This window comes from Gopherus flavomarginatus, chromosome 4 (genome assembly GCF_025201925.1).
Source record: "Gopherus flavomarginatus isolate rGopFla2 chromosome 4, rGopFla2.mat.asm, whole genome shotgun sequence".
Lineage (NCBI taxonomy): Eukaryota > Metazoa > Chordata > Testudines > Testudinidae > Gopherus > Gopherus flavomarginatus.
The window spans coordinates 202703798-202728309 of NC_066620.1; the positions used below are offsets into that span (position 1 = coordinate 202703798).

Consider the following 24512-nt stretch of genomic DNA (forward strand, 5'->3'; position numbering starts at 1 on the left):
TTTAATACATTTACCTTCACAGTGCCCCAGTGAGGTGCGGAAATGCTATTATTCCCGTTGTTGCCGACACAGAGGGTGCCCGAGGCAAGCAACAGCGGTTCGTTGCCCAGAATGCGTAGCGCCAATGAACACACCAGGGTGGAGAAGCAAAACACAAGTTTATTTGAGCCCAAATAAGGTGCAAGGGAGAAATAACAATCTCAAATCCTGCACCCCTAAAACAAGCAGTTTCTTCCTTTTATATCCCAGTTGTTTACTACAAAACTTTTTCTTGCTGACTAGCTGATCTCTCACTCCCCACTCCTTTCTCATCCAGCTGCAGTATCTTTTCTCATTCAATCTTTTGTCTTCCCCCTTTCTCCCCCCTCTCCGCTGCTGAGACATGTATACAGTATCTTAAAATGGCCTTGAGCGTGCTTTAGCCTAGCTTCAATGTGTTACAGCAGAGAACTGGCTGTTACAACCGAGAACTGGCTGTTACAACCGAGAACTGGCTGTTACAACCGAAAACTAACTGCTAACACTACAGTTTTGCAGCTATTAGTACATTAGGTTACACTAGGTTACACAAAATGTGTAACATGGAGGAACAATGGTTCATTAAGGCCTGAGCAGGAGGGCTTCATCGGCACTCATGATCGTCCACCCTCCCAAGCTACCTAGATTTATGCCTAGTGACACCAACGCCGTGCTACAATTGAGGTATAAAGAGACTGAGTAACTTTCCTAAGGTCATAGAGGAAGTCTGTGAGAGGGCTGGGAACTGAACCTCGTTCTTCAAACTCCTAGGCTGGCAGTGTAACTACTGGTCATCCTTCCTCTATCTGCTCCAGCTTACTTAGCCAGCTTCTGCATCAAATCCAAGCTCTTCATCATCATTGCCCAGGCTACAAAGTTCCTTACATACCTGCACATTTTTCCTTCTACTCCCATACAACTATTAGCTTCTCCCTTTGGACCTGGTCTAAGGCCCATGGAACTCAAAGGGAATCTTTCCATTGACCTCAATGGACTTTGGAACAAGCTATATCTGTCCTGCATCCGCACCTACTATTATGTCTTCTTCTAACCCATAAATTACAATTGGAAGAGTTTATGAATGATCAACCAACTCTCCTCCTCTTTTACATTACAAACATTTTTCACAGACCCACCCACTCCACCACACATGCTACGTTAACAGCCACACCCCATTTTTCATTTATCGTATTCAAAACAGTTCTTCAGTTCAGATACATTCAGCACATTTACCCTGTGTACAGCCCTAAGTACACCCATGTACACTATATAAATACTACAATACATCAATAAGGGAGCCTCAGAAGCAGCAGCAGAAGCCAGTTTGGAATCAACAGCAACATTTCTCTACATCATCAGTCTTTGGTGTTAGGGACGAAATGGACATAGATGTTACTGTTGTCTTGGCTTTAGTCCTTGGGCTTATTATTATTATGTATTTTTTGTTTCAGCCAAGAAATCCAAATTCCCCACCTTTAATCCGCGGCTGGATCCCTTGGTTTGGAGCTGCATTTCAGTTTGGGAAAGCTCCTCTGAAGTTTATAGAACAAGCCAGAATCAAGGTAATAAGCTTGTAGAGTGTATGAATAAATAATATATTATTGGAGAAATAGGATATTACCATATAACTGAAGATGGTGTTGTAATGTATAAGCAAAAAAAAGCAGACTTTTGAATATTTAACCTTCATTTTTGCATTTCCTGACTTTTGACCATTTAAATTTATACCATTAGCTTAGCTTTTCTATTCTAATTTCCATACTTTATTTTTAAGCTTATTTTTATTAATGCTGAGAATACAAGGCTCCCCTTCCCACTGATCTTACAAACCATACTTTGAAACATACAGCAGTGGTTTTCAGCCTATGATCTGCGGACCCCGTGGAGTCTACAGACAAAGTCTAGAGGGTCCACAATATGTTGTCATTATTATAGAACAGTGGCTTTCAACCGGGGGTCCACAGATCCTTGGGGGTCCGCAAACTATGCCTAAGATTTCCAAAAGGGTCCACATCTCCATCTGAAAACTTCTAGGGGGTCCACAAATGAAAAAAGGTTGAAAACCACTGCTGTATTGGTTGGAAGTAGATCTGATGAAAATTTTTCAGCTGAACAGTTTTTTATTGGAAAATGATGTTTCGTCAACATCAATTTTTTTTGAGGGAACGTCAATTTTTATTAACATTTTGACCAGAAAACATTTGAAACCTTCAAAATCAGAATGCACTATTCTATTTTGATTTTGTTGTTTCATTTCATTTCGACATTCTTGTTCAGTTCAGCTCTAACTCTCATTTCATTTAGATTTATAATTTAACAAAAAAACTTTAATGTTATTATACTTTAATGTTATTATACTTATTTAAATTACACATGCATATATTATATTTAATAGTGTCATGTTTCAAGGTTATCAAAATGAAAACTTTTGATAAGGTCATTGCAATGTTTCCAAATGGAAATAGTTTGAAATTTCCATTCCACAAAATATTTTGAGCTTGCAACTGTTTGTTCTGATTCGGGATGATCCCCCCCGCAGCAACACTGGTCAAGACAGTATTTGGTCCTGCCATGAGGGCAGGGGACTGGACTCGATGACCTCTCGAGGTCCCTTCCAGTCCTAGAATCTATGAATCTATTAATTGGAATTTCCCACTGGACAGAAGTTCTGTTTTCTGACCAGCTTAGAAGCCATTTGGGCAGACTTTATAAAATCTTCCAATGGCATCACAGCCAGGCACATACTTAGAATTGCCTAGGTAGAAGTCAGGGGGTCAGTCATAGATGACTTGTTTTCCCCCCATCCTGGAGGGACACACGCTAAAGGGGAGGACAGATGGCCACCCCACGTGTCTCCTCTGCCCAGAGACCTCCCTGCCCTACACCCAGCCAGTTGCCTCACTGTCCCCACTCCACGTTACCTACGGGGGAGGGGCTCTGTCCTTCTCCTGCTGCACCCTCCCCCACACGTTTGGCCGCTCTCCCTGGCAGCCGGGTGGGGAGCGGGATGGAGCCGCTTCTCATGCGGCTGAAGCAGGCTGCTCCGGGTCACTGCTCTGTGCCGTGCAGCAGCTGCCTGAGAGAGCCTGGCAGCGGCCCACTCCCGGGACAGGGGCCGAGAGAGCCAGAAAAATACTTAAGGGGACAGGAGACTCTGACTCTCTCAGCCCCTGTCCCTGGCAGCCGGGCCCAGGCAGGGAGCCTCCTGCAGCTCCCACCGAGGTTCTTGCAGGCAGCTGCTGATCTGCACCGAGCCGCGACCCAGTGCTGCCAACACCAGACATGGCTGGTCTCACCCCCTCCATTTCCCGCCCAGGCCCGGCTGCCAGGGATGGGGGCCGAGCATGCCAGGGGACAGGTGCAGCGGGTGGACAGAGCCTCTCTCCCCCCCAACCTCACAGGCCAGTCGGGGATGGGGAAGCACTTAACCCCACATGCCCCCCACTCATCTACTCTGGGGGCTGTTGCCCTCAACCACAACCCCATCTGTATGCTCCACTTTTTGCCTCACCCAAACTTTGCAGGATATAATATAAGCACACATAATGTCCTATATGCTGACACTCCTCCTCCACTCCCCTCCACTGATTTTTTCTGAAATGATGCCCCTGTTAGAGATTTTTTTCTGTGAAGCTCAGGATCACCACAAGGAAGAGTGAGGCCATGTCTACATCTAAAATTTTACAGCGCTGGTTGTTACAGCTGTATTAGTACAGCTGTATAGGGCCAGCGCTGCAGAGTGGCCACACTTACAGCAACCAGCGCTGCAAGTGGTGTTAGATGTGGCCACACTGCAGCGCTGTTGGGCGGCTTCAAGGGAGGTTCGGGGAACGCGAGAGCAAACCGCGGCGAAGCTGGTCTCCTTCTCCGGTTTGCTCTCTCGTTCCCCGAACCCCCGAGCAAGCAGGTCTCCTTCCCCGCGGTTTGCAGGGTGGTTCGGGGAACGCGAGAGCAAACCGCGGCGAAGCTGGTCTCCTTTCCCGGTTTGCTCTCGCGTTCCCGGAGCCACCCAGCAAACCGCAGGGAAGGAGATCTGCTTGCTCTGGGCTCCGGGAACGAGAGAGCAAACCGGGAAAGGAGACCCGCTTCGCCGCGGTTTGCTCTCGCGTTCCCGGAGCCACCCAGCAAACCGCAGGGAAGGAGATCTGCTTGCTCTGGGCTCTGGGAACGAGAGAGCAAACCGGGAAAGGAGACCCGCTTCGCCGCGGTTTGCTCTCGCGTTCCCGGAGCCACCCAGCAAACCGCAGGGAAGGAGATCTGCTTGCTCTGGGCTCTGGGACCGAGAGAGCAAACCGGGAAAGGAGACCCGCTTCGCCGCGGTTTGCTCTCGCGTTCCCGGAGCCACCCAGCAAACCGCAGGGAAGGAGATCTGCTTGCTCTGGGCTCTGGGAACGAGAGAGCAAACCGGGAAAGGAGACCCGCTTCGCCGCGGTTTGCTCTCGCGTTCCCGGAGCCACCCAGCAAACCGCAGGGAAGGAGATCTGCTTGCTCTGGGCTCCGGGAACGAGAGAGCAAACCGGGAAAGGAGACCCGCTTCGCCGCGGTTTGCTCTCGCGTTCCCGGAGCCACCCAGCAAACCGCAGGGAAGGAGATCTGCTTGCTCTGGGCTCTGGGAACGAGAGAGCAAACCGGGAAAGGAGACCCGCTTCGCCGCGGTTTGCTCTCGCGTTCCCGGAGCCACCCAGCAAACCGCAGGGAAGGAGATCTGCTTGCTCTGGGCTCTGGGAACGAGAGAGCAAACCGGGAAAGGAGACCAGCTTGATTACCAGAGGCTTCCTCCTTCCACGGAGGTCAAGAAAAGCGCTGGTAAGTGTCTACATTGGATTACCAGCGCTGGATCACCAGCGCTGGATCCTCTACACCCGAGACAAAACGGGAGTACGGCCAGCGCTGCAAACAGGGAGTTGCAGCGCTGGTGGTGCCCTGCAGATGTGTACACCTTCAAAGTTGCAGCGCTGTAACTCCCTCACCAGCGCTGCAACTTTCTGATGTAGACAAGCCCTGAGTTTCTCTCCATGTCCAGCACAGTTCCACAGGAGAGGGGATCTTCGCCTACAGAGCTCTTAATTCTGCATAAGAATGCAGGCAGATTTGGGTGAAGACTCTGTTCATGCACTGAAATCTGTCTACGAAAGTTCTTATGGGTCACCTCAAATCCTGCCCAGTTATGCAGTGAATGAAAATTGTTACGTTCTGCAGTTTATGTGAAAGGAATTGATTAATACAATTCAGCTACTAGTGAAAAAGTATTTAAATCACAACCATCCTCTTAACTGACTTCCTTGTTTGGAGTCTTAGAAAATCCAAGTACATAATTTTGATCCCAGAAGCAGATCAAATTTGTAGTAGTATCATACCTCACAGTACTGTATACACTGATAGAATATAAAACACCTGATATTATGAAAACATTATGAAGCCAGATTTTTAGAAGTCAGCCTTGTTTTTGCAATTTAGGTTATTTAGAGGCCAAAGTAGCAGATTGTGTTACAAATAATTGTGAAAGCAAAATAGCATCCATAAAAACAGGCCTCATAAAGATCAGGCTGAAATTTATCCTAATAGTTGTAGCAATGCATAATTTGAGCTATTTTGGCTTTTTAAACTTTTTTTTAAGTTAACCCTAAACCCAAGTCTCAAATATTGTTGGCCCAAAATTCTGAGTGCAATTAAATTGTTCTCACAATTGGACTCACCCTCTGATTTATGGATGCAGTCAGTTAAGTAGTATAAATGTGGTCACTTCATATTGTTCAGTGCTGGAAATCAAAACACAACTGCATTGTGCTAGTACAAGAAAACAAAATAGTGAAACTTACACAACTTATTGCATCATCCATGGAAATATAGAAGGTAAACCCAAAGCATTCTGGGCTGATTCAAAACCCCATTACTAGTAATAACATGGGTAAGAACTCCATGCATCTGAAGAAGTGGGTTTTTTACCCACGAAAGCTCATGCCCAAATAAATCTGTTAGTCTTTAAGGTGCCACCAGACTCCTTGTTGTTTTTATGGGTAAGAACTGATTTTAAATATTCTCCATTCCATTAAACCACTTTTACATTGGTGCAACTCCACTGAAAATGTTAACTCTATTGAATGGAACATTTTGTGTGTGAACATTATCATGTTTTTGTGGACATTATTTTGCACTCAGTTATTTGTGGATGCAGTCTGCTATTTAGGCATCTAAATGACCTAAATTACAAAAAAAAAAAAAAAAAAAAAAAAGGCCAACTTCTAAAATATCTGGCCTCATAATGTTTTAACACCGTGTTTTCTTAGGTAAAACTGTAATAACAGAGTGCAGAATCAGGCTCATAATTTTCATCTTGACAGTGTCCATTTGAAGTGGGTTTTAACTCTTGCTTAATTGGCAATTGCTGAAGTTATGGGAAATATCTTGGTGTTCTATAAAATACACTAATCATAAAAAATCCTGACAAATGTTGTATTATTGTTTGTTCTAGTATGGACCAGTGTTCACCGTGTACATTCTGGGAAATCGATTAACCTTTGTGACTGAGACAGAGGATGTTCTTGAATTTCTGAAGTCTAAAGAAACAGATTTGGATGAAGCGGTGCAGCAAGCCATCCAACGCACGGGTACAGGATATTCTCTTATGTAGACCTCAAATCTAGTCACATATCAAGATTAAGAAGCTTATTTGGATCCACGGTCAAGTCACAAACTTAGGGAGAAGAATCCATCCAGTACACAGAAATACTGGGCTAGATCCTTGGTTGATGTGAATTGGCATATCTCCATTGGCTTCTAACCCATTATTTTAGTAATGCCCAAAACCTCAATCAAGGCCTCATGGGGTAGATCTACACAGCGATAAAAAGCCTGCAGCACTGAGTCTCAAAGCCAAGGTCAGCTGACTCAGGCTCACAGGACTCAGGCTGCAGGGCTATAAAACTGCAGTGTAGACATTTGGGCTTGGGCTGGAGCCCAGACTCTGAGCCCTTTTTAGATGTAGATGTTCTATAGCCTTGCAAGCTCAAGTTTGCTGACCTGTAGCCAGTTGCAGCCATGCCATGGGTCTCTTATTACAGTGTAGACGTAATCTTGATGTTAGATGTTGAAAAACAGAGGAAACAGTTTCCCAATGAGCTTTGTTCTGGTCCTCTACATGGAGTGGATATAACCTTTTGAGCACTCCTTATAGAATCATTGAAATGTAGGGAACTGCAAAAGGTCATTTAGTCCATCTTCCCATGCTGGGGCAGGACCAAATATACCTAGGCCCTCATTGACAGATGTTTTGTCTAGCCTGTTCTTAAAAACTTTAAATGACAGTGACTCCACAATCTCTCTCGGCAATCTATCCCAGTACTTTATTAATCTTATAGCTAAAAAGATTTCCCTAATATCTAACCTAAATTTCCCTTGCTGCAGATTAAGCCTATTACTTCTTGTCCTATCTTCAGTGGACATGGAAAACAATTGATCATCATCCTCTTTATAACAGCCGTTAACATATTTGAAGACTATTATCAGGTACCCCCCCCAGTCATGTTTTCTCAAGACGGAACATACTCGAGTTTTTTCAACCTTTCCTTGTAGGTCAGGGTTTCTAGACTCCAATTTGCTCATATTTTTCTTAAAGAGTGGCACCCAAATCTGGACACAATACTCCAGCTAAGGCCTCACCAGAGCTTAGTAGAGCAGGACAATTACCTCCTGTGTCTTACATAGGACACTTCTGTTAATACACTGCAGAATGATATCAGCTTTTTTTGCAACTGCATCATGTTGTTGGCTCATATTTAATTTGTGATCCACTATAAGCCCCAGATCCTTTTCCGCAGTATTACCACCCAGCCAGTTATTCCTCGTTTTGTATTTGTGCATTTGAGTTTTCCTTTCTAAATGTAGTACTGTGCACTTGTCTTTATCAAATTTCATCTTGCTCATTTCAGAGCTATTCTCTAATTTGTCAAAGTCATTTTGAATTCTAATTCTGTCCTTCATAGTGCTTGCGGCCTCTCCCAGCTTTGTGTCATCCACAAATTTTATAAGAATACTTTCTATTCCATTTTCCAATTCAACAAAATTTTGCTTTGGTGAGTGGCTGGGGAATTAACTTGCTGGCTTCCAAAATATGCTATATATCAGGGGTCGGCAACCTACAGCACGCGTGCCATCTTTGGCACACAAGCCGATTTTGCCTGGCACGCGGCTGCCAGCCGGTGTCCTGGCCCCCGGCCCTGCTCAGTGTGTGGCCGGCTGAGTTAATGGAACCCCAGGCCAGCAGAAGCTGAGCAGGGCCGGCGGCTGGGACCCCAGACAGGCAGCAGGCGCGCACCCCCGGCTCCCCCCTCACCGCGCTCGGGTTCTGTGGCTCCCGGGAGTGTGAGCCGCCGGGGCGCGGGACACTGAGCCTGCTGCGGGAGGGGCGGCGATGGCAGCGGGGGCTCACACTCCCGGGAGATGCAGAGCCCAAGCACTGGGGAGGGGGAACCAGGAGGCGCATGGGGACCGCCGCCCGCATGCATCTGCTGCAGGAGCCCCCCCCCGGGGAGGCACCAGGCCACAGCCCAGGCAGGCACGCCCTTCAGCTCCCCCCTCACTGTGCTCGGGTTCTGTGGCTCACGGAAGTGTGAGCCACCACCGCCGCTGCCCCTCCCACTGCCTCAACACTCCACGTGGTTTTGCCTCCACATGGAGCCAGCATCTGACCAGCATGGGCCTGGTAAGGGGAGTCCTAGAGGGAAGTCAGGGAGCAAGGGGAGGGTTGGATGAGTTGGGAGTTCTGGGGATCCTGTCAGGAGACGGGGAGTGGTTGGATGGGACATTAGAGTCCCTGGGGGTCTGTCTGGGGCTGGGGGGGGGTGGATAAGTGTTGGGGCAGTCAGGGGACAGGTAGGGGGGAGGGTCCTGGGGGGCAGTTAGGGGGGGTCTAAGGAGGGGGCAGTCAGGGGACAAGGAGCAGGGAGGCTTAGGTAGGGGGTGGGGTTCTGTGGGACAGCTGGGGCAGGGGTCCCAGGAGGGGGCAGTCAGGGGACAAGGAGTGAGGGGGGTTGGGGGTTCTGATGGGGGCAGTCGGGGTGCGAAGTGGGAGCGAGTGGATGGGGGAGGGGCTAGGGCAGGGCTCTCCCCTCTTTTTTGATTGTTGAAACACTAGGCAAGGAGGGAGCCGGGGGGTGCATGGAGGCTGGTGCCCACATACATCCACTGCAGCCAGCAGGAGCCCCCGGGGGGGGCACCAGGCCACAGCCTGGGTGGGGTGGGGGCACAGCTGCTTCCCACTAGCAGTGCCGCTGCCTTTGCAGGGCTCGTGCCCCCCTGCACCACGCTGGCTCCTCCATGGCTGGGGCTCGCTGCTGCCGCAAGCAGGACGCTCTGGCTCTCCGGTGCCTCCGGAAGGCGGCTCCACCCTGCCTGGGTGGGGTGGGGAGGGCTCATGAGGTGGCTGTGCACCCTCCAGGGGAGTTCAGGGGGCAGGGAGGGGGGAACCTGGTCTGGGGTGCAGCCCCTGGGCATGGCTGGCCCCTATAAAGGCTCATTGGGATTTGCCCCTCAATGAACCGATGTGCAGGGGGGTGGTGGTGGGGGCAAGGTGGAAGTTTCTCCTAGGACACAAAATATCCTTGCACCAGCCCTGCCCCAGGGGGTGCGTGCACCCCAGGTTAAGAACCACTGCACTAAACTGATAAGATCTGCATTTTAATTTAATTTTAAATGAAGCTTCTTAAACATTTTTGAAAACTTGTTTACTTTACATACAACTATAGTTTATAGACTTAGAGAGAGAGACCTTCTAAAAACGTTAAAATGTATTACCGGCACGCGAAACCTTAAATTAGAGTGAATAAATGAAGACTTGGCACAACACTTCTGAAAGATTGCTGACCCCTGCTATATATTTTCTATATAAGTTTCAATCTCCAAAGAAAGCTTTCATCAGAACCGTAGCATGTTCTTCAAATTGATGGTACAACAACTGAATTCCTCTAACCTGCATCAGTTCTCTGAGACTCTGTGTGAAGAATTCCATGAGCACGTGGAGCATTTGGGCAAAGAAGGAACTGAGGATCTCAGTGACCTAGTAAGGTTCGTAGATTTACAATCCAGCTTTATTGCACAGATATCCAGTATGTTTATTAAACATGTAAATATTTATTTGTTGTGTGTGAAATTCACCTCTGTGTTGAGGGTCAACAGAAAAATCTGTGTGTCACCAAAGTCCCATATAAGACTGATCTTGGGGGCTTAATGGGGACTGATGTGATGCAAGGCATTTCACCCTGAATGAACTGTGAGCCAGAATGGGATCTAGCTCACTTTCCAATGGCAGTGTTGGTTCTGCAGGGCTTACAGGAGTAAAAAGTTGTTAATGTATTTCAAGTCAGCAGATCTAATTCTATTATAATCGAGCATCAGATCTGCCAAGTGAGAAGATTCCATTTTACATAGTCACTTTTCTCACCAGAGTCACTCTTAAATACTCTTATATTGCTAACCAAAGAGATTACATTCTTGCCTTAAAAAATGCTCGAATGAATGACTTTTAACCTTCTGTTTTCACAGGCGTATCGTGTGTCCAACAGTAATGAAAACCCTGTTTGGGAAAAGCTTCTGTCCAATAACTGAGGAGTTTGAAAGGCATTTTCAGAATTACGATGAAGGATTTGAACTCGGGTCCCAGATGCCTGAATTTTTTTTAAGGTGAGTTTTATGCTTCATAAATTGTTCCTTAAGGTGCATTTAAAATCCTTTTCCATTTATTATCTCCCCCTCTCACAGGAACTGGGCTAAATCCAAAGCCTGGTTACTTAACGTATTTGAAAGGATTGCAACAGACATAAAGAAAGACAAATCTTCAGAAAGTGGCTCTAAGGTAAACCTCCCAAAGGATTTTTTTTTTTTATAAAACGCCAGGATAGCATTGGTATAGTTAGGGGCTAAGTTATGGACATGGGCCAAGATTTTAAAAAATGACTAGTGATTTTGGGTGCCTCCATTTTAGGGTGCTCAAGTTGAGACACATTTGTAAGACCCAAAGGTCTGAAAACTTAAAAGGATAGAATTCTTTGCTACTCCTATGGGAGAAAAGTCAGATCTGACCAGCTTCAATTACATGAATTCAGTGTTGCTTGCCCATAATTCCACCTACCAAGTTTTGTTGCTTTGGTTGGAATTTCTGTGTGATTTGATTATTATTCCTGTACTCATGAAAGAGGATGAGAATTGTGCAGGACATGCCCTGGAGCGAGTGGTCTCTCTGATTTAATAAATAGCACCCTTTGGAATGGTAACAAAATTCAAGTCGAACAAGAGGGAGGGGGAAAGGGTTCTATCCTCAGACCCGGGACCGTTAAGTAATAGGACTTTTTTCTTCAGTAAACTAATGTGGTAATGCTGCAGGCAGAGTATGTTAGCAAACCATTCCTTTAGACAATCTCTAACGTACATATTCATTCTCTTGTTTATGAGACACTAATACAGCATGTCCTGGACAATCTGCATGGAAATGGAGCTTCCGGTTATTTGCTGCTCTTGTTCTGGGCTTCCCAAATTAATGCTCTTTCGGTAAGTATATTAGCTGAGAAATGCTTTCTTGCATCTCTGATTTGTTGGGAAAAGACAGGAAAAAATAAGAGTCAACATCTGGCAGATTTATTAAGGAGTGAAGAAGCTTGTAATGTGTTCACTTGACAGAGAGATTGAGGGCTTGTCTACACGAAAAAGCTACAGCAGCGCTGCTGCAGCTGCACTACTGTAGTGTTTCAGCGTAGACACTACCTACACTGATAGGAGAGATTCTCCTGTTGGCGCGGGTAATACATCTCCCAGAGAGGCAATAGCTAGGTCAATGGAAGAATTCTTTCCTCAACCTAGTGCTGTCTCCACGGGGCCTTAGGTCAGCTTAACTATCCAGGGTTGTGGATTTTTCACATCCATGAGCGACGTAGTTATGCTGACCTAATTTTCTAGTGTAAACCAGGCATCAGCAACTGATACAAAGGAATTCAAATTCAGTATTGATAAGGAAAGGGAATATTTTTTTCCCAAAATTTATTTCTTCCTAGCACCTTCCACATTCGACAGCCAGTAACAGGCACAAAGAAGTAAAGGTTGGCAGGCAGCTTGTGCACAGGAAACACTCAGGACTTCTCCAACTCCCCCTGGTAGAGCAGGGTCTAACTGACTCACAGGCAACAGGGAAATCTCCCAGGAGGTTCTTGGTCCCCAGCCAGACACAACTGCAACAGAATAGCTGTGCTGTGAAGGCAAGATCTGACTCTTTACTATTACTAAGAGACAGGCCAGTGCTCTTGGCACTCTTCCCCACACTTTTTGATGGTGCTAACACTGCTGAAGACATGGGTGGCCAGTGAACTGATTATTGGGGCAGGCTAACTCCCGGCCCCTCCCCTTCTGCCCAAGGCCCCAATCCTTACCATCCTCTTCTGCCCCATCTCCCCTGCAGCAGCCCAGAGCAACCCCTGCACCAGGCTGCCCCCAGCCCTGCAGCTCCAGCCAGGCCCCCAACCCCATCCCCAGAGTGCAGGGCAGGCAGCCCCAGCCCCACTTACCCCAAGTCAGTCTGCAGTACGAAAGAGCAGGAACTAGGAAGCAACTGCAGGAAAGGGCCTAGGGCTGGAGTGTGGGTGGAGCCACACCAGGCTGTTTGGGGAGGCACAGCTGAAGAGCAGTGCATAATGCATTGTTAGTGCTGATACTAAGGAAGGGAGGATGGTGCTGGTGTCTCATAATTTTTCCTCCACATCAGAGGTAGCTCCGCAGGCCACGAACTTGAAAATCTCGTTCTGCATCTCATCGGAATGCCTTACACAGCAGAACAACATGTTGCCTGCCATCAGAATGGCTGGTATAAAAAGAACATACAACATGGCTTGCTCACTGGGCTCCGTAGGTGGCAGCACATGGAAGATATTGCAGTGCCTGCTCACGCTCTCACTTGATACATTGGTCAGTGTTGTGAAAGCCTGACTGAAAGCAGCCACTATTTTTCTGTCACCCCTTTTTGACCGAAATGACTAGTCAAAGTTCCGGGCCTTGGGGATGTTCCAGCTGGGAGTAGAAATTGATGATAGAGTCTGGTATTTTCTTGGATACAATCTTGTTTAAATGCAAGGAATGTATAAGGTCCTGCTTCTTCAAACTCACGCCTTTTTAGATAGCATCAGATCCAAAAAGCTCTCTCTCTCTAGCTTCTTCCAGGGCCATGCCATGCTTACAGACTTCTGCTTGGATTTCTTCAGGCTCACTCCATTGCATACATGGCCTTATCCAAAACAAAATTCAGCCCAAAGCCCCCCCCCCCCCCAACACCATCCAATAATCCTTTTGTTTTACATCGGGGCATGTGATTAATTTAGCCTTGTACTTATGTTAATTGATGGATGGAATGCATCCTTCAATCTCAATGAGGTTTTAATTCAACCTCTAACAAGGTTTCACCCAGCTCGTAATATTTCCATCACATGTCTCTTGGAGATTTGAGAATGTGAATAGTTGAGTACCTGTGGGGGAGGATTGCCACTTATTCTCTCTTTTTGGACTCAGTGTCTGTTTATGTAGGTGTTGATACTACTCTCATCTGGTTGCCAGGTGTACACACCCTCCAGAATTAAAGAGAGAATATAAAGTGAATCCATCTCTGAGGTGGGCTGTAACTGGATCTTTAATTGGGCTGTAATTAGATACATATTTCTAATAGCTCAGCCTTCAGTCGTGGTTGGAGCCTCAGTTTTGTTAAAACCCTTAAAAAGATAGGAGCCATATGGAAAATTCATACTTGAATTGAGATTTTGAACAGCCCCAGGGTTTGGGGGCATACAGGCTGTTTGGTTCTGGCCCACCAATAGTTTTGGATGGTACAAGTAATTTTCTCATGTGAAATAAATGTATTGGAGTAGGTGACTTTCCTAATCGGATTCAGGGCCTATAAACCCCTGCCGTTTAAGCTGGTGGCAGTAAAGCCATTGATTTCAATGGGAGCAGGAATGGGACCTAATTTTGCTATCCACATATCTGTGCAAAAACTTGGCAGTTTCATTTTACAAGGCTGTAACAGGGTCAGGTGCCTCCTGAGCAACTGCTCATGGACAGAGGTTGCTTTGCAGTTCCCAGCCTCATTCTTGGACTTCCCTGGAGGAGCCTCTCTCACTCACTGCAGCTCCTGGTGCTCGTGTAGGGGAATTACTTGATGTCTGTCAGGACTACCTTTTCAGTAGTCAGGCTTGGCTGGCCCCAGGCCTCTAGATCTTAAAGGGCCAAGCCCCGCTGTTACAAGAGAACATTGTGGGACAGATTCACCAATACTCTCTGGCTGCTTTACACCATTCTAGTAATGCAAAGCAGCCATAAACCCTGCTAACCCTTTCAGAGGAGCATCCCAAAATAGTTGGAGCAAATTGGAGAATCTGGCCCTGTGTTTGGTTTTGATGCCTGTGCTTTTGCATCACTTGAGTTCTGGTTTGAGTTCTGCATTTGTGCAGCCTGCAAAGCTCAGAGAAAACTGTTGGGTATCAGCTCGTTTCACACTGAAACCATGAAAAACTGTGAAATACTCCATAACACCCCCTCCCCCACCAAGATTCATCTGAAACCAGGCTCTGGTTCACTGCAGTAGTTTGTAATCTCAACCTTTGGTTCACTGCAATAGTTCATAATCTCAACCTTATGAATCCAGATAAGTGACGTGGTGCTTTGTTGTGAAAACACCGTTCTAGCTGCCAGCTCCTCTTCTTTTGTAGACATTGAATGCCTGATTTTCACAGATTCTGGCCTCTCACTATGCAAGGGGAAGGTAAAAGGGGCTATGGGTTCTCAGCTCCTCTGAAAACCAGATCCGTAACATACTGCTTTCTTTTAAAATGTTTTAAATAACATATTATATTTAATTGAATTACCAGCTCTGCCCACCTTACTCACCTGCCCTGTTAACTAGGTGAGGATTACTCATGTGAGTAAGATAAGCAGGCTCTGACCCATTATAGTGACCTAGTTTTAATTTACCAGAATTTAATATTGCAGAGGTAATTGTTGTCTCTCTTTAGGGTGCCTTTTGGACCCTGGCATTTATACTATCTAACCCTTCTGTTTACAAGAACATCATGGAGGACATAGGTTCTGTTTACGGCAAAGCAGGTAATAAACCAGAAATAAGTGACTGCAGTGGTATGGAACAGAAAGTAAAACCACAGTTAACATACGACCAAAACCCTCAGTCAGTTTTTGCTCTGTCGTTACTCAGCCTGATCCCACTGAAGTCCACGCGTGTTTGGCCACTGGCTTTTTTGACAGTTTGCCTGAATAAGGTCTTGAGGCCCAGATCCTGAAAAGTCTTTAGGTGCCTCATTTTCCTTGATTTCAATGGGAATGAAGCATCTAAATACCTCTCAGATTCTGGGCCTAAGTAAAATCAGAGTAAGTATTTCTGGATTTAGCTTCTAATGATTTGGCCTTTATATTTGTGTAATATCTTCAACTAAGACCTTGTCTATACTACCCACTGGATCGGTGGGCAGTGATTGATCCAGCGGGGGTTGGGAGGGGTGTCGATTTGTCACATGTAGTCTAAACGTGATAAATTGACAGCTGAGTGCTCTTCCGTTGACTCTGGTACTCCACCGGAGTGAGAGGTGGAGTCAATGGGGGTACGTCAGCAGTCGACTCACCGCAGTGAAGACACTGTGGTGAGTAGATCTAAGTATGTTGAACTATGTTATTCACGTAGCTGAAGTTGTGTAACTTAGACTGACCTCCCTCTCCCAAGTGTAAACCAGGCCTAAATGATATTTCTTTCATGTGTGCTGTTCCATGACCTTTCCATGGGCTTTCAGGGATTTCTGTGAGCTTCAGCCTTACTGGAGTTAATAGAATCCTTGCGGTACAAAACTCAAACAAGAGAATGGGATAGCCACAGCGGGTCATTATTATGGGTTTGGGCAGTGTACCCCAATGCAAAGTGATCTCAGCACAAAGTGGGTTCAAATCACTCCCATTCTGATTGGAAATTTTCTAAATTGAAAGGGGGCTGATGTACTACTATTGTCTATCTGTGTCATGCCATCTTGTTTCAACAGGTGAAGCGAAGATTGAAGTTTTTGAAGATGACCTTAAGAAACTTCCATTAATTAAGCAGTGTATTTTGGAAGCCTTACGGCTAGCGGCCCCAGGTTCAATCATAAGGAAAGCACTGAAGCCACTAAAAGTTCAGGTGTTGTATCATTTTAAATGGACTTTGTATTTTCTTGTAAATCTTCTGGAAATAGATGTCACCAGTTCATTCAGATTGTCAAGCCAATTATTGAGAACTCTGCTGTAGTTACCGAAAAAAAACCAACCAAAAAAACCCAACCTGACAATAAAAATGGGTCATGGTGAAATATCCAAAAATTTGTATTTGTTTTGACCTGACTCAAAATTTTCTTCAAACTTTTCAATTTGCTAAACGTAAGACCAGCCATACTAGGTCACACCAATGGCCCATCTAGCCCAGTATCCGGCCTTTTGACAGTGGTCAATGCCAGATGCTTCAGAGAGAATTAACAGAATGGGGCAATTATTGAGTGATCCTCCCCGGTCATCCAACCCCAGAATCTGTCAGTTAGAGACTTAGGGACACCAAGAGCATGGGGTTGCTTCCCTGACCATTTTCGCTAATAGCCATTGATGGACCAATCCTCCCTGACTTATCTAATTATTTTTTGAATCCAGTCACACTTTGGGCCTTCACAACATCCCCTGGCAACAAGTTCCATAGTTTGACTGTACATTGTGTGGTGAAGTTCTTCCTTTTGTTTGTTTTAAACCTGCTGCCTATTAATTTTGTTGGGTGACCCTGGTTCTTGTGTTATGTGAAGGAGTAAATAACACTTCCTTATGCACTTTCTCCACACTAGTCATGATTTTAGAGACCTCAATCATATCCCCCCTTAGTTGTCCATTTTCTAAGATGACCAGTCCCAGTCGTCTTAATCTCTCCTCATATGGAAACTGTTGCATACCCATAATCATTTCTGTTGCCCTTTTCTGTATCTTTTTCTAATTCTAATATATCTTTTTTGAGATGGGGCAACTAGAACTGCAGGCAGTATTCAAGATGTGGGCATACCATGGCTTTAGATAGTGGCATTCTAATAGATAATAAGATAGAAACTATCCCTTTCCTAATGGTTCCTAGCATTGTTAGCTTTTTTGACCACTGTTGCACACAGAGCAGATGTTTTCAGAGAAGTATCCACAATGACCCCTAGATCTCTTTCTTGAGCATTAACAGCTTAGTTAGACCTCTTTATTTTATATGTATAGTTGGGATTATGTTTTCCAATGTGCATTACTTTGCATTTATCAACATTGAATTTCATCTGCCCTGTTGTTTCCTAGTTTTTCAAAAAGTTCCCCCCAAATTTTTTTTTTTGGAATTGCCAACAAATGGAAAAAACCCTTATTCACCCAGATAATTACGATAGCATTTAGGAATGCAATCACGGATCCCATTGTGTGAAGTGCTGTCACTTGACAAGTGCAAACAAGACTGCTCCAAGATGCACACATTCTATATTTTTCATATTCATTATATCCTCAGACCTAGTCCATGCCTCCTACGCAGCATCAGCTTCATTGTTAAGGTGAATCAGCCATGCAAAAGGAGAGTATGTTGATGGTATTGTTTGTATAGCACGCCAGGGGCCTGAGATTCTGTACAGTGGTAAAGTGTGTGAACTGCCTGGAAGAGTTTACAGTCTACTGTAAAAGTGTATAAAACAGTGAATATACATTGCCTGTTCTTGATGAAAATACTGGACACATTTCAAAAAAGACAGGAGGATGCATGAATTATTTGGCCACTTTGCCTTAAGGCAAGGAGGTCTTTAAAAAAAATCCCCATCTTTTCTAGTACTGTTTTGTTTGACTCTTAATTAGTCACTTAAGACAGGGGTGTCTCCTGTCGGCAACACTTGAGTCCTAAAAGAAGTGCCGGAACACACTTCTGGTATTTCCAGTAAGTGATAGTACTGCAATACTGTCACAGATGCCCCCCAACCCCCCCCCCCCCAAAATGCCAGAATGGCATTCGGGAGCAGGACTTGAGCCCAGTCTACAGGTAGTCTTTAGTCCACACGTCACTATAGTAACACTAACAAGAAAACGTATGGTTGATCCCACTGCCACTGAAGTCAATGAGAGTTTTTTGCCATTGGCTTCAGTGGGAGCAAGATGAAATATTCTGCATATCATCCCAGGATTTTCTTCCCTTGCACAATTTTTATTAGACAAGACATTCTGGTAGCCCGTTGGGCTTGCAGTTATGTATTCCTTTGCTGAAGATTTTTTGTTTCTCATTTAGAATTTTGTCATTCCACCTGGTGACTTTCTGATGGCATCACCTTATTGGTTGCACAGGAATCCAAAATATTTCCCTGAGCCTGAAATATTTAAGCCCGTAAGTTGTTTCTTTTGGGACATGTATTTTGCTCTGTTTTGCCCTGGGCTAGAAAGATGGAGCCATGTGAAGGGCTGAAAGGTCAGCAAACAGTGGTAAAGTGTGCAAACTCCCTGGAAGAGCCTATAGTCTCAGTATAAAACTGAATAGATATTGCCTATTCATGACAAAAAATACTGCAATACCCCTATAATTCATTGGTCAGACCTTGCTACCACCCCTCCCTCTCCTCTTGTGAGAGGGAACTGGAATTCATAACAGATTGACAATAAACCCCAGCAACGATACAGTTTAATATCCGAGGATTAGCTGTGCAAGGTCATTTTTAGCTTGGAGAAATAACGTTAAGCCTATTTATACAAGGCTTATTTGGAGAAAAAAATGGTTTTCTTCCCACAGGATCGTTGGGAAGAGGCAACATTAAAGAAGAATGCTTTCTTGGACGGCTATTTGGTATTTGGAGGAGGAAAGCACCGGTGTCCAGGAAGGTCAGTGAAACAGCTGGGGTTTGTTTATTCCTAAATTCAGTGGAAAACAGATCCACTGGAGGGGACGCCTTCTTCATCTCCAAAACATTCTCTTTTTACACCAGTGATCAGTAGCATGCCATTTCTGGGGGACTGCCCAAGGTCAGTCTATTAAAAGACTGTACACAAAGGAAGAGAGATTAGTCTTTTGATGGATGGAAAAGCAGCGTAGAAGATCAGGAGATAGGGATTTTGCAGAAGAGGAGTCAGAAGTCAGCCCAGCTCTGCTGTTCTCCCAGCGTCTTTTCATCAGTGGAAGGTTATTTCAAATACAGGATATGCCAGTTTGAGCTCATGGCATTGGAGTGGCCATAAAACATTCTCTGCCCTTGGAGTAAGGAATAATGCACTAATCTAAGGGCTTTTCTTCATGGGAAAGTTTTACAGTTATGGTTTACCAGCTTGAGTGTCCACAGGGGAGGTTATACTGGTATTAGGGGAGGCTTTTTTCAGATTTGTTTAAACCCCTCCCCAAGTGGCATAAACTAAACCAAAACCAGCCCTCTAACGTGTGTCATTTGAAATGAACACCTAAGGTAACACTGAAAAAACTCCTCTGTTTAGACCTTGAACTTTCTTATTCCTTATGCCCTTTGTACAGAAAAGGAAGTAGGATTTAAATAGGTAAAAGATACCAGGAAAAAAGCATACAATATAATATGATAATTATACATAAACAGTGCTAAGATCACGATGGATAAGCTTTTTCTTTCTTTTTCTTTCAGGTGGTTTGCTTTAATGGAGATTCACATGTTAGTTATTATACTCCTTTATAAGTATCAGTTTACTCTTTTGGACCCAATGCCAAAGCAGGTAACATCTAATTGCATTTGACACTGTCAGTATCTGGATCTGTTTTCTTTAGACACTTAAATCTTGTACCCTCAGAGCTCATCTACATGCAAAAGTTGCACTGCTATACCAGCATAGTAAAAGAAGTGTAGTCCCTCCATAGCATAGATGCAGTTTTACCAATATAGCTTATTCCATAGAGGGAGGAGAATAAACTATACTGGTATTGGGCACTTTTATGCTTGTCTGACTGCATCCACTATGGGTAGTATCAGTATAACTATATAATAATAATAATAATAAAAAATCACACCCTTACCCAAAATAGTGATGTTACTACACAATGTATAGGCCAGGCCTCAGTTGGAATGTTTATCATTTTGTAAAAAAAGAATTATAAACAAAACACAAGGCCAAATCCTGCAGCCCCCCTGCAGGCAGAATCCCCCCTGAGGGGGAGTCAGTAGGACAAGCTGGCCCTTTCCCACACTCCTTTATGCAGACAATCTAGTTGTGTCTGGACCAACTGGCCAGCTTCCTGACCCATCCACATTCCCCTTCACAGTGTGTAACTTCTCCACCGCCTTACCCTTCCACTCAGTGTCAACACCACTGTGACCTTTTTGGAGCAGAAGTGGCTGGCCTGCACAGGCTATGTCTGATAGCAAGGGATCTAGTACAGGTGGATGCTTGAAGCAATGTGGCATTCAAGTATAATTGCTAACTGCTCACTGCTGCCCCATGCCAAACCTCTTAAGGTTCTCAGTAGTGCAGCACGTGTACCGTGATCTGGGGACAGGTGTAGAAGGCACTTCAGTGGGTAGGCCTCGAGAGGTGCTAGCCCTGTTGGGTCCCAGGAACAGCACCTCCTAGCCCTTTTCATGAGTAGATCTCAATGCATTTTGCAAAGGATGTCAGTATCACTATCCCCATTTAACAGATGAGGAAGCTAAGACACAGAGGTGAAACAACTTGCCCAAGGACAGCAGTGGAAGGTCTTGGAATAGAACCCAGATCTCCTGAATCCCAGTCCATTGCACTATCTACTAGACCACACTGCCTCCCACCTACTAAACACTTAGACACACGTCTAAGTGAAGGGACATTTATCAGGGCTGGCAGAAAAGGGAAGGGTTGCAAATACCCTAGGCATGCAGAGACTTAGAGTTACATTTCAAGGTAAAACATTCCTAGTCTGGCCCCTGGGGGTATCCAGTCCACGGTTAGGCCTATTGTCTGGCGTGTCCTCTCCCTCCTCTGCTGCCTAGTCACCCTGCAGCCGCTGTCCTGCCCCAGAGCAAGGAGATTTCTTGGGGCAGGGTCTTTCAAAGAGTTTCTCCTCTGTTGGCCAGGGGAGAAGGATGTGCCTATGTCCAGGCTGGAAGGTCAGCAGGGAGGAGGTTGATGGGAATTCATCACACAAGTCTTTAATGAGGACTTTAGAAGGAAAATTTTCAGCCGACCTTATTTACAGTAAGGAAACAAACTTGTGTAGGCCAGAGATGGATTTGGATTTAAAAATCAGTGTCAAATCTTGTCATGGGGAACTATTAACAAGTTTCTCAAAACACTGCTCTATCAGACTATGGTTATAGAAACCAGAGACAAATGGCGAGATCTTCAGAGGTATTGGGCATCCACAATTTCACACTGACTCCAGTGAAAATGGTGGGGGCTTGGCACCTCTGAAAACCAGGCCTTTTTTATTGGTCATCCTAAATAGGGATTTCGGTGTCCAGTTCTAAGACACCCAGATTTGAAAATTTTGGCCTAAAGTGTTAGTCTTATGCTTCAAATGGTATCAGAGAACAGACACTAACCCTCAAAGTTAAGCTCAGTAAAGGCTCATGAACATAAATAATTTGCCAAACAAAACAGAGAATGTAAATGTACTGTATCTTCAAATTGTGATTGACTAATAAAGGGCCCTGATCTCATGCTGGTTTTACGTATCCTCAGTGAAATTACTCTTAATAACATAACAGAGCAGAATCTGTCCCAAGGGGGACAGATTCTTACAGAGTAAGAGAGTAGCTAGTGCACTGGACTGGCACTCTGGTGACCGTGGTTCTATTCCCAGTTTGCTCTGGGGTAACCTTGGGCAAGTAACTTTCCTTTCTGTGCTTGTTTCCTTATCTGCCAAATGGGGGGTAATGATACAGACCTTCTTTGTAAATCACTGAGACCTGCTGATGAAAAGCCCTATGTAAGAGCTAGGTATTATCATTAATTACACTAAGGCACCTTTACATCACTCCATGAAGTACTGTCAAATGTCATTTATTCCCACTTTATGGATCCTTTACCCTGCTCTGACATTAATTTGTGTAAGCTTCATCTGTATGTATATTTACAGGTTTCTATTGCTTGTGCTTTTCTACAGAGTCTTCTCCAATTATCAAGCATGCGTCACCCCGACGGACCATGCAGAGTGCAGTATAAACGCAGAGAATGAAAATTTTATTTTATTAACTTGGTTTCCTATACCAGCCACCTCCAGAGTGATGGACCATTTGGCTTTTCTGATTTGGCATTTCCTCTGTTCCTTAATGAATTCACAGGTTTAACACTTTTCATAGGAAAAGGTTCATATGCTGAGAATGCTCAGAGTCATATCTTCAGATGATGTAAATCTACGTATCTCCATTGATTTCAGTTGCCTTCAGTGAAAGCGTTGTCAGTTTACACCAGCTGAGGACCTGGTCTTTAGTATCTAACCGAAGAACAAATTATTGTGAATGGAATGTTTTTGTGAACAGATTAATAGATTCTAAGGTCAGAAGGAACTGCTCTGATCATCTACTCTGACTTCCTGTCTAAACTCAGGCCACAGAATTTCCTGTAAATACTTTGTTTGAACTACAGCATCTCTTTTAGAAAAACATCTCATCTTGATTTAAAAGTTGTCAATTATAAAGATTCCACCATGACCTGGTAAATGTTCTAGTGATTCATTACACTCATAGTTAAAAATGTACTCCTCATTTCCAATCTAAATTTGCCTAACTTCAACTTTCAACCATAAAATCTTGTTATACCTTTCTCTGCTTAGATTAAAGAGCCCCATTATCAAATGTCTGTTCCCCATGTAGGTAGTTATAGACTGATCCAGTCACCTCTTAACCTTCTCTTTCTCTGAACCCTCTCCATTTTATCAACATCCTTCTTGTTGAATTATGGACATCAGAAGTGAACATAACATCCTAGCAGTGGTCATGCCAGTACCAGATACAGGTGTAAAATAACCTCTCTACTATTTGAGATTCCCCTGTTTACCCAACCCAGGATCACATTAGCCCTTTTGACCACAGTGTCACACTGGGAGCTCATGTTCAGGTGATTATCCACCATGACCCCTAATTCTTTTTCAGACTTACTGCTCCCCAGAATAGAGTCCCACATTCTGTAAACATGGCCTACGTTCTTAGTCATAAAAATATTACAGAAAATTCCCACTTTTGACACATATGCATCTCTAAACAATCTGAAGGAATCACTCTCAGTCCATCAGCAACCTTTCAGCAGTGGTGTGCCGAGTCTTCATTTATTCACTCTAGTTTAAGATTTCGCGTGCCAGTCATACATTAACATTTTTAGAAGGTCTCTTTCCATAAGTCTATAATATATAACTAAACTATTGTTGTATTTAAAGTAAATAAGGTTTTTAAAATGTTTAAGAAGCTTCATTTAAAATTAAATTAAAATGCAGAGCCCCCAAACCAGTGGCCAGGACTCGGGCAGTGTAGGGGCCACTGAAAATCAGCTCGCATGCCACCTTTGACACTCATGCCATAGGTTGCCTACCCCTGCTCTATCACTTCGGCCTTGCTATTCATTGTGGAGAAGAAATTGGTTTTCTCCCTGTGACATAGGAGATCGGCTAGATATTTGAGACATAAAGCTACTAGGACTTCTGCCCTGAAATCAACACATTGAATGGAAGACCCTACAGACATGAGGAAATCCCAATGATAGAAAATTAACACCTCGCTGCAGAGGCAGCTAAACTTGTGAACATGGCATGGCTGTGCCCAGAGAATGACCACAAGGAGGTTGTGATTGTCCTTTCCCAGCAGCAGCCCATCTGTGGCACCTTCCTGACATGATAGGCCCCACCTGTTCCTGCACAGCTGAACCTGCTTGCAGTCAAGAGGTGCCTGATGTCTGTGTTAAGACAATCAGGGCACATCCAGCAGGGGTCTGTGTGTAACTGGGAGACAAAGACTAGGTGGGCAATGATGGTTCAGAGAGCAGAGCATTATGACTCCTTGGCTTCTATCAACAGGACCCATATCACAATTCTGCCTCTAATGCTAAGTCCCTTTGGGAATGTGAAGATCCTGTCTCTGTAATGCACATAGACAAAGATTGTATGCAACAGAAAATAGTGCAAAAATGGCTTGTGATATGGTCATGGGGCACAGTACCCAACACTTGTCTGGTACCTCCTCCTGGTCACTCTTGGAATTAGCTCTTGAGGCTGACATCCCTTCCCATGGTCACATGCTATTATACCTCATGTAGTAAGTGAAGGCCCAGTATGAGGCCTGAGGCCTGAACTAAAATAATGGCCAAGACTTTGCTAACATAAAGCAAAGTGAAGCTGTGAGCCAGAGGCAGGCCCTGCTCGCAGAAGCTGGCAAGGAAAGGGCTGATGCTGCAAGAAGGTACGTACCTAAAAGGTACTGAACACTAGAGATCAGAACATTCACATACTTGTACATTCCACACAAATAACAAGGAAC

The 24512-nt window shown here is 44.8% G+C and overlaps 2 protein-coding genes across 3 annotated transcripts in view; one reads left to right on the top strand and one right to left on the bottom strand.

Moving 5' to 3' along the window:
• The window catches only part of LOC127049581 (mitochondrial uncoupling protein 4-like), a 75678-nt gene extending 63084 nt beyond the window's left edge, over positions 1–12594 (bottom strand). The window contains exon 1 of one of the 2 annotated variants that reach the window (XM_050950511.1): positions 12567–12594. The gene's annotated coding sequence lies outside the window, so the exon portion shown is untranslated. The remainder of the gene's footprint in view (positions 1–12566) is intronic. The other variant, XM_050950512.1, reaches the window with a different exon arrangement.
• Positions 1398–22669, top strand: LOC127049679 (24-hydroxycholesterol 7-alpha-hydroxylase-like). The gene is made up of 12 exons (XM_050950852.1): positions 1398–1580; positions 6491–6626; positions 9906–10080; positions 10558–10695; positions 10774–10867; positions 11464–11559; positions 15057–15147; positions 16086–16219; positions 18353–18448; positions 18848–18936; positions 19701–19788; positions 22151–22669. The coding sequence occupies exons 1-12, from the start codon at positions 1398–1400 to the stop codon at positions 22220–22222; spliced, it is 1392 nt and encodes a 463-aa protein (XP_050806809.1). The 3' UTR covers positions 22223–22669.
• Positions 22670–24512: the final 1843 nt, after the last annotated feature.

Coding starts and splice junctions, on each gene's coding strand:
- LOC127049679 (XM_050950852.1), top strand. CDS start 1,398: ATGGACATAGATGTTACTGTTGTCTTGGCTTTAGTCCTTGGGCTTATT. Junction 10,081..10,557: donor GATCTCAGTGACCTAGTAAG/GTTCGTAGATTT, acceptor CTGTTTTCACAG/GCGTATCGTGTGTCCAACAG. Junction 10,696..10,773: donor ATGCCTGAATTTTTTTTAAG/GTGAGTTTTATG, acceptor CCCCTCTCACAG/GAACTGGGCTAAATCCAAAG.